The sequence below is a fragment of the Pan troglodytes genome, chromosome 8 (genome assembly GCF_028858775.2).
Source record: "Pan troglodytes isolate AG18354 chromosome 8, NHGRI_mPanTro3-v2.0_pri, whole genome shotgun sequence".
NCBI lineage: Eukaryota > Metazoa > Chordata > Mammalia > Primates > Hominidae > Pan > Pan troglodytes.
The window spans coordinates 35,309,463-35,321,793 of record NC_072406.2 but is presented as its reverse complement, the minus strand read 5'-3'; the positions used below and the strand labels follow the sequence as shown (position 1 = coordinate 35,321,793).

Below are 12,331 nucleotides of genomic sequence, written 5' to 3'. Positions count from 1 at the left end.
CACCTGTGTTAGTGTTCATTTTGTACATGAAGAAACATCCTAAAGTGAAATGATGTATCTCAAGAGCTTTAAGTTGGAGCTGGGTTCAGTGATCTTTGCACCAAATTAGTGTCTTAGAGGCATAGACGGTTTTTGAAAGGTTTTAATTAGTATACTGTTAGATGCAGCACAGATCTAAAATGATGTCTAGTCGTTTTTCATATAATTTGATCAAGACCTTTTTGTTTTGGATAAAATGCAATGAAGACTGTGTGGGGAAAACAGCCAAAGTATTTTAGAAATCTTATGGGGCCTCCATTCCGACTAAGTACTAAACTAAATCAGAATTTCCAACTATCATTCCTCGTGTATTAGGAAGAAAAAGATCTAAAACATTTATCAAACCTTTAAAATACGAAGAGAAATGGAAAAAGTAACAATTGCTTCACCCCAGGATTTTAAGAGACTGGATTCCATGTGTAGATTGTTTCTAAAAGTAAATCCTATCCCCTCAAAAGATACCATAAAATAAACTATTTTAAAATACCAAACGTCCTCCTTTCGTGTTGGTCAATGCAAGGCGCATTTCACATGGGTATTTAAGTTCCTATTGTTTTCATAACAAAACCTTAATAGGCCCATACAATGAGTGTAACAAGACTTCACAGATTAACTGCACCTTCAAAATATTCGGAAAAGAGGAAAGGATGAAGGAAAGTTCCTACCAGCTTACTCTGCCTGTTGCATTTTCCCTCCAGAGGTCCAAATATTATCACGTATGGATATGGAAATAGCAATATGGTTGGAAGGTTAAGACAACTGAAGGGCAGTTGTTTTTTCAATGCAGTGCAATTAACGGCCGGCAATTTTAAAAGCAAAAAGTACTTGTAAAATGGTATGCATGTGTAAAGCAAGATAGATCACTATTTACACAACAGCAACCAGCCTCATTTTTCTCTTTGCATTTAAGCTAAAAATCTGTAAAATCAATTTAGGCATTTTCTCTGAAATATTTTGTTAGCACTAACTTTGTGTTCTAGAATATTTTCAGAAGCAAAAGTCAAACTTAAAGCTGACTTTTCCTGTACCCTGCTTTGACTACTAAAAGTTACAAAGTTAGCAGCTTTTGATAAGGGTTTTCATAAGGTTGAAATTTTCTAACATGGTAATTTAGCAAAGGTTTTTAATCTCAATTGTCAAACTGTAATAGCTGCTTATTTAAGAATACAAAACATTATAATCTTTAACAGAAAAAATTTTGGCTGAAATATGCTTTTAAGCTTATGCCATTTTCTAATTGAGTAGGAGGAAAAAAATCATTTTTCAAATAAATGGAAACATTTTCACATATGGTTAGTGCTAAGTAAGCCATAACTGCAGTATCTGATTAATAAGCAATTTCAAAAATAAATTCATCATAAAGAGATTGAGATGTAAAGTTTGAATTCCATGTTGATAACTTGGTTTTATGTAAGTCAAATGACAGTCCACTAGCATTTAAAGTTTTTAGCCTTTTAAAAATATTTTTTCATTCTTTATACAAATGATCATCCAAGGTAAAAATATCACTTGACACTTGCATTAACTTTTCTTTGTCTTAAACATCATGAAAAACTTGAGCCTAGAAAATGAGTTAAATTCACCAAAATTGGCAAACATTGGTAACTTTTACTTCAAAGACTGTAAATAAACAGATACATCTTTCAATGGGCTTTCAAGCAATTTTACAACAAAGCACGTACTTCTTAGCCACATCACTATAAGTCAGCAATGTATTCTCTTTAACGTTTACCTGTTGTAATCCTCTATAGGTTTTCCATAACTTCTGCACATTGTGCTTTTCATATCAAATTTTTATTAAAGATCTTAGCTATTTTCTAAATGAATATCCTTTTTATTGGATTTTTTCCAATTACAAATGAAATTTCATTTTACATCTATAATTAGAAACAACACTTACAATGGGACTGTACAAATTTAGGTCAAAATAAAAATATATGTATCTTGTGACTTCATAAAACATCCTTTACTATATTTTTAAAGAAAGCAGAAGTAACAGCAATATATGTAAAAGTAATGATTTAATGACTATAAGCAAGACAAAGCAATAGAATTGTGCTTCTTTTGCAGACTGGGGACAATGAAATGTTTAGCTACAATTTTCCCATACAAACATGAAACAATATTCATATAGAATAAACACCCTCACAAATAACTGATGGGTGATGAACACACACCAAGTTCGACCAAAGCAAAAAATAAACTGAAAATTGTTGGGTGGGGTTATTCATATTTTAAATTCAACATGCTTGCTCTATTTAAAAATACCTGTAGAAGCTCATAATAAATAGCTTCTATTTCCAGACATAGCAGAGAAGGCATATTCCATTGTTAACTGTAAAAGCAACTCTTAAATTTAAAATTACTGCTATACCACCTATTAAAATAACTTTAGATAAAATGCCTTCTTTTAGCAACCTGCTGGTTTATTTAAAAAATTGTTTTAGAATTACAGTGATCAATTTGCATTTTTAAAATACAATATTAATTCCATCATAGCCAATGGAAAATTAACACGGTTTCCATATTTCTCAGTTAAAGGTTTTTCTTCACTGCAACAATTTTTAAAGTAAACATGTATTATTAGAGAAAAGTATATAAAGTATAGAAAGATGTGCCAATTGCTTCTAATGGAACAGACTTTAGAATTAGATATCCACATTAAAAATATTCTTTGCTGGTAAGCAAGGCTCAACATAGGTTATGGGTATCTGCAAAGGTCGAACCAGTTGGGAGAATTTTAACAATCATTTCTGAATGCATGAAACACAATATTTCTTTATAGCATTTATAAATATATCATACAATACTGTTTCCTGTTATGTCATATACCAATATGGCATTGTACAACAAGCATAATGCCATCTGATTCTTACAAAAGCGAATCATTTAAACAAGTCAGTAAAATAAACGGTAGTACCCGCTTTTAGGCATACAGATTGTAAAACTGAAGTTCACTTTTCTTTGATCGGTTTTGCGTAGCAACAGAGAAGTATAAATCAAACAGGAATCAAAATGGCTAAATATGCAAGAAATCGTTATTCACAGTGACATGGCTACATAGAATGCATTATTCTATGCATATTCTTTCCGTTGGTTGAATTTCAAGATAAAAAGCACTTGTTTTCTACAGGTTCACAAAACAGCGTAATAACAAGAACAATCAAGGAGAATGTAATGTAGGCGTTAGTTGAGATTAACAAACTATGGCCCAATGCTTATGTCCACTGCAGAGTACTTCCAAATCCAAACAATGGTTACAGAAACCATTTCCCATCTTTCCTAACACAGAGAAAAAGTCTTGCCTGCTTTCCAAGAAACCAATTCTTTATAACAACAATCTTTCTTTTCAATTAACGTCCATAGGAGTATCACATGTAGTCCATCTTTTATAGCCAAATTTAATGTCACTACAAAAGAAAGCAAATTGGACGATAGTCACATGTATTAGCATCTATAAAGCTGTAATGGCATGAAGATATCTATATAAATCAGGGGTTTAAAATTTTTTTCCTTAACAGTCTCAGGTATCAACCAGAAGAAGTTGCTGATGACCCATTTACTGATGATTTTCGAGGTCTATTGGCAAAAGAAGATTGGTGGTTACCGCTGGGGCTGTTGCTGGTTCCATTCATAGTACTGGAAATGTGAGGAAACTGTGGATGAGGAGACTGCACTGGAGTACTGGGGCTAGGCAAACAAGAAGAGGTGGAGGGAATACCTCCTGCTGGGCTGTTGGCCTTGTCACTCCCAGAGTCACTTTCCAGTTCTCCAGCATTTGTCAGTCCATCTCTCTGGTGACTGATCTTCATTCTTTTACAAGTAGGTCGAACTCTGTATTTCAATGGAAGTGGACCATTCTACAAAGTTAAAAGGAAAAAAATTACTCTTAATTCTTTAAATATAGTTTACCATCATAATCTAACAACAGATATGCTACTTACCCTTCTCCAGGTATAAATGTAGGCAATATCCATTAGTGTATAATAATCCTTTAAAGGTTCCTCCTCATACATGACATCAATCTAGTGAAAAATACTTTTATTAATAAAGGAACAAAGGTAAATCTACATTTTTTGTCATTTAAATATAATCCAAAAGTGCTTTAAGAAACATATTCTCCAAACATTTTAACAAAGAAAGACTCCTGAAACTTCAAATGAGAAAAAATTATTTCTAGAGAGTGTTAAGGGATTTGTTTTCATAGCATAAAAGAGAATGTATACCAAATGTTTTAAGATAAATTTCAACTTTAGCACTAACTTTACATTTTTTTTCTATTGCTTTTTTGGGTTCAAAATCCAAAGTGAAAAATGTAATTAAAATTGTAAAATCTATATAAAATGCAAGAAGAATATAAAAGTAGATACCTGGAAAGTATTAGGTATGTCCATTTTACTTCTGAGAAACTTTCTTAAGTGCATCACAGTCATTGCTGCTGGGCATCGTAAGTATCTTTTATCATTCACCTAAAAGTACATTTAGAAAAGTAACTTTTTCAGTTACTTTAAGATATGAAGAAAGTTTCAATTTGATTGCTTGAATATAAAAGATACTAGTATCAAACAAAATTGGAGGTGACCAACCTCTCAACTAATTACACTGAGTTTACTATCATTACAAATACTAAATGAACAGATTCCTAACATAATCTTCAAGCATACCAAAGTATTAACTGTGAACTACTTAAAATATTTTGTAAGACTAACAATCATATATAAAATAAATTCTAATTATTAAATATCACATGTAGACCTTTCTTAAACATTAAACATGACCATTTTCTTCTATTTAACAGCCGAATATTCTAAAGGGCAACACAATCCCTGATAAAATCTGGAATCCAAACAATGTTTCTTCTATATGTTTTTGTAACATGAAACATACCTCCTCCTTAGATTTCTCTTTGTCTTTGTTTACTTTCCGATCCAATCTAAGAAAGAGAAAATTTATTAGTGAAACAATCTAATAAAACATTAGCATAAAATAGATTGCCTAAAGATTTTACCTGTTCTGGTCAAAGAATTCAATGGATAAGCTTATTATCTCATCATCAGTTATAATTCTCTTATCTTCATCTGCAACCTCTCCTCTATCTTCATTAGAGCCATTGGCAGCTATAACGATATAGTGAAATGTAATTTTTAAAAATCAGATGCCTAATAAATTTTATATATAAGAGGATGGAAGTGGTAAAGTCAATTTTAATACATTTTAATTCCTAGATAAGCTCTCCCCCCAAATAAAATGTCTTCCCTCCCCTAAAAGGTTTACCATCAGCAGAAGGATGAGCTGCATAAAAATCCCTTCTTCTCTTCATTTCATCTGAATGGGGAAAAAAGATGTAAACATTTGGCATAACACAAAGAACTAATGAATAATCTCTTTAAATTCATTTTCTAAGCAAGTTACTCACTTTTGAAAAGCCCTGGAACTAATTTGTATACGATATCTTGGAGAGTTTTATCTGACCTGAAAAATAATTAAAATAGAAAACTATGAATTCAGATGGCAAGAACTAAAAATGTTCATAAGTTTCTATAGTCTTTTTTGTGCTATAATATTTTACTTGATTGTGATGCTGTCTATAACTATATTGATAAGATAAAAACTATGAGAATAAAAGTTCTCTGTATATAGCACTTTTTAAATCAGTAGAAAAATATTTTATATTCACTAATAAATTCTTCACATTTGCTCAGTCAAAAGAAGTGTGCCTTTCAAGTTACTAAACTAGCTAATATGAATAGAGAATAAAGAGGAATGGAAGCCCTTTTAAATATTTATTCTTGCCTGTCATGAAGTCCATAAAGCAATGCAAAAAAGGTAAATTAACTCAGTTTTTAAAGGACAGTTAGGAAAAAAAAAATCTTAAAATCACTTGAATACTACTAAACTTTGTCTAAACTTGGTCACCATTAATATGGCAAGAAATTAAATGGCTACCCTCCACAAAGCACACACATATTAGTTATGTATTCAAGAGTAAATTTTCTATGAAGAAATAGGATTGCCTTCAGTAAATTATACAACTCCAATAATAATTACAAACAAGGAATTTAAACAGTTTCCTACCTTATATTCAGTAGTGGTCTGGTTTTGTGAACTTGGACATCACAAATAGGACAATACTTGCTGGTCTCCAGGTAACGAACAATACACGTTTTACAGACTAGAAGTAGAACATGTGAATTTTTTTATGTTTAGAAATGAGTGGATAAAGCATTGGTGTTAGAAACCCAGAACTAGTAGAAAACAAGATGGTGAAAGGCATTTCCAACTAAATAAGCTAATTCATATCCTGAGAACACATATATTGCATGCTTGTAATACAATCAATACATATTAACAAAAAGTCATTAGATGCAAGAGAAGAAAATGACTTCACCACTTTGTACCAACATTTCCACAGATTGCAGGAATCATTAATAGTTTTCAAATTCCAGGTCGAACTGTGAAATACGCATGATACAAAAGAGAGCTAAAGCTCGGTACTTACAGGAATGTAGACATTCTATTATGGTTGTGGCATCAATGAAGTACCCTCCACAAAGCACACACATCAGGTGGGGATTTAGCTCAGTGATCTTGATTCTCGTTGTTCGATGCATTTCTGCTTGATAAAAAATCCTGCAAGACACAGAAATAATGGCTATAATTCACAGAACAAGAATGGAGATCATCTAGTAATCACAAACCCTGAAACACTGAATTTATAAAACTCATTTAACACTGTACAGCTGGGCTGTCCTAACGTTTCTACAGAAGGAATTTACTCATCAGATCGGAATCAGTTCTACCAAACTGATGCAAAAGGATCCAACTAACATTACACTTCTGGTCTCTCAGATCATTCCTGTAGGAAGAAGAAAGTCTGGGGTGGGGGCTGGGAGCTGAGCGTATTAGGGTCTCTTTCTTCCATTTGTCCTCCAGCCCAGCAGCCCCAAGGCTGCTGCAGACGCCACACAATCCCCGCGGATATTTACCAACCACTAGGGCTTGTTCCAGGTCTCCGAATTTATTATAAAACTTCCTCAAGAATCTGCAAGCGAAAATCCGGGGTTCCGGTTGTTTTAGACGGTTCCAGCAAGCAGAACCTGGCACGTTTTTACGCGACGCGCAGGGAAAACAATTCTGCCCTCCCTGCATCCCTGGCATTTCCGGAGCCGGGTGCTGGGGCCGCAGGAGGAGCACCTCCAGTCGGCCTGGGCCGGGGCCTGAGCGCGGCGGACGCCCGGGGGCCGGGATGCGAGGGGCGGATCCGGCGGCGCCCGGGGCTCCGTCTCGCTCCGGATTCGGAACTCGCCTCGGTCGGGGTTTCCATAGCAACTTACACTTACACTTGGCATCCGGCCACCGCTGCAACTCCGCGCGGAGCCCGGCCCGAGCCCCGAGCCTCGGCGGGCGTGCGGGGCGGCGGGCGGGCGGGGGAGGGGCGGCGCGCCGCGGGGGCGGGGCCGGCGCGGGGGCGGGGTGGGTGCGGCGACGCCGGGGGGGCGGGGCAGCCCCACGAGGCCACAGCGCTGGGGAGCGGGGATCGGGGACCCAGTCCTGGGCGGCGGGGACTCCGGAGCCTGCGGCAGCGCCCGCGAAAGGAAAATGCAAACCGCACTCTCGGCCATTTCGGACACTCCGGGGGCCTCTTTTCACGTCGACTTGGTGCGCAGAGCTGGTTTCAGATCTCGACTCTCTCGGTCTGTCCTGTCTGCAATCACTCGGTCAGAAATTTCACGAAGGGATTTTTTGAGAATTGCCAACTGTGCACTTAGCCCGAAACCGTCAGGGCTCAAATTGCAGAGATGTTTATTGAACCGAACCTCTTTAAAACTTCCTTCTCTAATGTGACGCTCTCCTGTAGATTAAATGAGCGATACAAAGTTTTGGAAAGGCTGAAAACTGAAATCTGTTTTACAAGAGAAGGAGAGGGCAAAGCCCAGTGTTTTATTTGGACAAACTATGCTGGGGGCAAGAAAAAGTACTTTAATCGGTACAATAGTGACAATATGTACAGAACCATGTGACCAGCCCATTTCCAACGCTAAATCAACAGCTTGTCAACCCAAAGCAGCGACAGGAGAGAAAAACAAATGTAAAACCCCCCATACGATGAAATGATATTCCCAACAGATATCTCTATTACAGGAAAGTCACAATGGGGAACTGTCAGCAACAATACACCAGCCGACAGTCAGGGAAGTCAAATACTTCGTGTAGTATTCTTGAAAAATAAACTTCAACCCCCCTCCTTCATTCATTTCAGAACCTGATACAAGACTAAGCTTCCAGACCTCACTGAAGTACATTCTCAAATCTTCCCTGAATGGAAATCCAGGACCTTTTGAAACTGGCAGTAAGATGTACCTGCGGTTTTAATTCCTAAGGTGTATTAATGCAGTAAAGGGAAACACCAATCAACACAGCTCAATGGCTGAAATTAAGAGCTAACCTCTAGAAAATGGTAAAAAACAAAACAAAGCCTCTCTTATGAAAGTGACCACAGTGGCAACTGGCGACCTCTACCAGAAAACTTCTTGTGTGACTGACTCCTCAGTTATCTCTGGATTACTTGTTTTGGAGAATATTGTCAACATATTAACATAAATCTAAGCGGGACACGGAGGAGTTGTAGGTAGAGCAATGACCCTAAAGAGTAGCAATATTTAAATCAAATTATACTTGGTAAATTAAAGAACAGCCTTCTTGGTGCTTAAAGAAAATTCTCCTTGTGAAACCACAGGATCTTTCCTAGAAAGATAGCAAGCTGATATTTCTGTTTGCCTGTGAAAGCATACTGCACTAAAAAACCACCGATCACGAAGTTCATGAAGGGGCTCCAATAAAAATAGCTGCCTTTATTTCTCCTCTAGCTTGCAGAAAACCAACACCACACAAAGACAAGTATTAACAAGGAGAACAATCAAACCTCAGTGGAGGGTTATCTACCGGTTGGCTTTGAGCATTTAAGTCACATGTACTTGACCAAAAGTCTTTCAAATTCATCTTAAGTCTTAATTCACACAATTCCTCTACCTCAGTTCAGAAGAATTTGGCCACAATCCTGTGACCATTTATAATGCTAATAAATACCACTGTTACTTATATAAAAATCAGTTATGTTTTTATGCCCTTTGAAAGTAGTGGCAACCTAATGAAGACTTCCAAAGTGTTTGACGTGCTTGATAAGATTTGAGAAACAATCTCTCCCACCTCAGAAGTGAAAACCTTCCAGGTTCCAACCCAGAAACTGCCAGTTAAGCAAACTAAAATTGCACCAAACATATCATGGTAAAAATACTCAACCGTTAAAACTTGCCATTGTAACACACTCAGTTGGGGCTGTCAGTTTTTAGGTGGAGGCCTAACACCCGGAATGTCAAAATGAAGGAAAACAGAAGCAAGTTCTTATGTTAACCATCAGCTTGCCTACTGCAATCTAAGAAATGCAAATGAACTCCATAGCCCCAGTTGGGGTTCACAGCCCAACATAAGCATGGGTAAAGTTGGGGTTAATTTGACTCCTGGGGAGAAAGCCTATCTGCACACTTAACATACATCCAAGAAGTTAGTGATAGAGTATTAATGGATTTATCATGTACAATTAAATGCTTAATTTTCTTACAAAAGCTTTATTTGTATACATGCATACAAAGTGACTTGTATATGGCGTTAAAGATATTTTACTAGGCATAAGACTCACACAAGTAGGTTATTTCAAACACTTCTGACTACACTTTGGGGTAGATGTATGGAATTAAATCTAAAAAATTATAATTTTGTTTATAAAATCAATCCCAGGGATTTCTGATCGGTCTACTTAAAACTCAAATGTTAACATATAAAGTCTCATAACTTGTTATATACTGTCAATAATTTGCATCCTTAAATATCAACTGTTTAGTGTAGCTTATAATGTGTTTCCAGAACATGGGAATTAAGGTTCCTATAAAATATAGGTTGAACTACTCATAACGTTGTACACACCACCGACCTACACTTGCATTTGGATAAATATGCTCGGAATTTTGCCCACATTAAGGGAAGGGGTTAATACATGCTTCTCTTTCATATATTGAACCGTGACCACTAAGCCCACTAAATCCTTTTATTGCAAGTGGTAATGATCAAAGTCTCTCTACTTGTTTACTTCCAATTATTAACTGTAAATCTCTGGGAAAAAGATCATGCCATATCACTGTCAAGCCCAAGTGACTGCGTAAACATATGCAATCAACTTTTTAGTGCTCTTTTCCAAAGCATCCCTTTGCCAAATGACCTATGCTGACATTTAGCAAAACCTGTAAAAGATAGTGGACTGGAGTCATGATGCTGAGTGCATCCCTTAGTAGAAGTCGAGAGAAAAGTTGCAGTCTCCAAAAGGGGAAAAAAGAAAAAGGAGAAAAAGTAGTAGTGAGAAAGCAAGCCTCCAGCAAAGCTAACGTCCAGTCACCATCTTCACTCCACAAAAAGCTCCAAATTTGAAATGCCCACTTCCCAGGGAGCACCTCCCAAGTGATGTTCAGAGCACTTATCCAAGACTCCCAACACACACCACCTTGAAAACTTTAGCATTTTAAACACAAATGCAGGAGACCTTGGAAACAACTGGGAACCGCCATCTTACCAGCCATCCAATCTCAGACAAGTGTCCCCCCAACTTAAGTTAATAACATTTTCGTCGGGGCTCTCTCCAGCCTAACACCCACCTTGGCGGGATGGCTGCCCCCCACGCAACCCGTCCCTATAAAATGGGGGCGTTCTCTGGCTGCTGGAGCCCCTCCAGAGCCCTTTCTTCAGGAGAGGAGGGAAGCCACTTGACCCAAGCAGCTCCCGATTTCAGGAACCCGTCCCCGTTTCATCCAAATCTACCTCTCAACAAAGGGCGCTGCGGCCAGGAGAGCCGCCGAGGCTGGAAATACCAGTGCTCCTCTCGGGGGCCATGTGCGTCGCGAGGGTGCGGAGGGGCGCCTGGGGGAGCGGGGAACTAAAACGTGGGGCCGCGCGCGGCGCGCCGGGGCTGAGCGGGCGGCGGCGGCTGGAGCGGCGCCGAGCCCTGCTGGCGGCGGCGGCGCGGCGCGGGCTGCGGGTCGGTCCCGGCGCCGCGGGAGTCGGCGGGCGGCGGCGGGCGCGCGCTCGCGGGCGCGGGGAGGGCGGTGCGCGGGGCCGGCAGGCGCGGGGCGGGCGGCGCGGGGCGCGGGGCCGGGCGCCCACGCTGTCAGCGCCCTCCCGGCGGCGCGGCCGGGGCGCGGGGGGGGCTCCCCTTCCACCCGCGGCCGCCCCGAGCCCCGCGCGGCCCCCGCCGGCCCCCAGCCCCGTCCCGGGGGCGCCTCGCCTCCTACGTACCCGGAAAGAGCAGCCGGCGCGAGGCGATCGAAGCGGGCGGAAAAGACAATGAAAGTTAAAAGTCGTTCAGCAGAAAATGAATGCGAGCCAAGCGGCCATCTTGAAGCGAGCTGCAGACGCCGCTGTCAATGGGCAACCAGCGCGGCCCCGAGCAGCCGCGGCCGCCACGCTCGTCTCATGCCGCCTCCGGCCGGCCTCCTCCTGCTCCGGCGCCTCGGCCTCCTCCGGCGCCTCGGCCTCCTCCTCCTCCGCCTCCGCCTCGACCTCCAACGCCTCCTCCTCCGGGGCCTCCTCCTCCTCCTCCTCCTCGGCCGCCGCCGCCTCCTCCCGCTCCGCACTCGGGGGAGGGCGCGCGCGGAGGGGGCGCGATCGGTTTTATTCTGCGGGGCTGGGAGGTGCTGCTAAGCCGGAACGGGGCTCCCGCGCCCACATCCCCATTGTCTCGCCCCGATCTCTGCCTCTCATACTACGATTATTTCATAGTTGCTGTGGGGGAGGCGGGCGGGCGGGGGGCGCCGTGTGTGTGCGTGCGAGCGGGGGGAGGGGAGGAGGGGGAGGGGAGGGTGGAAAAAAATGCACCGCTGAAGGCAGAGTGGAAACTGACACCGGCTCCAAAATGGCTCGGAGTCCGCCCGCCCCCTCCCCCCGCCGCCCCCCCAGCGGGTCACGTGCTCCCCTCATTCCTTAAGGGCGGCCTGGGAATTAGTGTCGGTGTAGTCAGGCCCGTGGCCGCCCCCTCCCCTCCGCGCCGCGCGCCCGGCCCCCTCCCTCGCTCCGCGCCGCGGCGGCGGAGACATTTCTCCACAGCGCCACACGCGCCGCCCTGCTCCGCGCGGCCGCCGCTCCGGCCCCGCACGCCGCGCAGCCCACCCCGCCCCCCGTTCTTTCTTTCTCCCGGCCGCCCGCCTCCTCCCGGGGCGCATACGTCCCCCGGCCGCCGCCCCCCGGCCGG

At 41.5% G+C, this 12,331-nt stretch overlaps 1 protein-coding gene across 7 annotated transcripts; it reads right to left on the bottom strand.

Moving 5' to 3' along the window:
• Positions 1–1,627: 1,627 nt before the first annotated feature.
• On the bottom strand, positions 1,628–11,836 carry BMI1 (BMI1 proto-oncogene, polycomb ring finger). 7 transcript variants are annotated; one of them, XM_063780359.1, is made up of 11 exons: positions 7,380–7,490; positions 7,026–7,081; positions 6,539–6,669; positions 6,115–6,211; positions 5,456–5,511; positions 5,314–5,364; positions 5,048–5,156; positions 4,927–4,972; positions 4,410–4,508; positions 3,984–4,064; positions 1,853–3,899 (listed from the first exon to the last, which is right to left on the bottom strand). In XM_063780359.1, exons 3-11 carry the CDS (start codon positions 6,648–6,650, stop codon positions 3,570–3,572), a joined length of 981 nt encoding a protein of 326 aa, XP_063636429.1. In that variant the 5' UTR covers positions 6,651–6,669; positions 7,026–7,081; positions 7,380–7,490; the 3' UTR covers positions 1,853–3,569.
• Positions 11,837–12,331: the final 495 nt, after the last annotated feature.

Coding starts and splice junctions, on each gene's coding strand:
- BMI1 (XM_016962763.3), bottom strand. CDS start 6,650: ATGCATCGAACAACGAGAATCAAGATCACTGAGCTAAATCCCCACCTG. Junction 6,212..6,538: donor AATAGAATGTCTACATTCCT/GTAAGTACCGAG, acceptor TTCTACTTCTAG/TCTGTAAAACGTGTATTGTT. Junction 5,157..5,313: donor AGCTCATCCTTCTGCTGATG/GTAAACCTTTTA, acceptor ATATCGTTATAG/CTGCCAATGGCTCTAATGAA.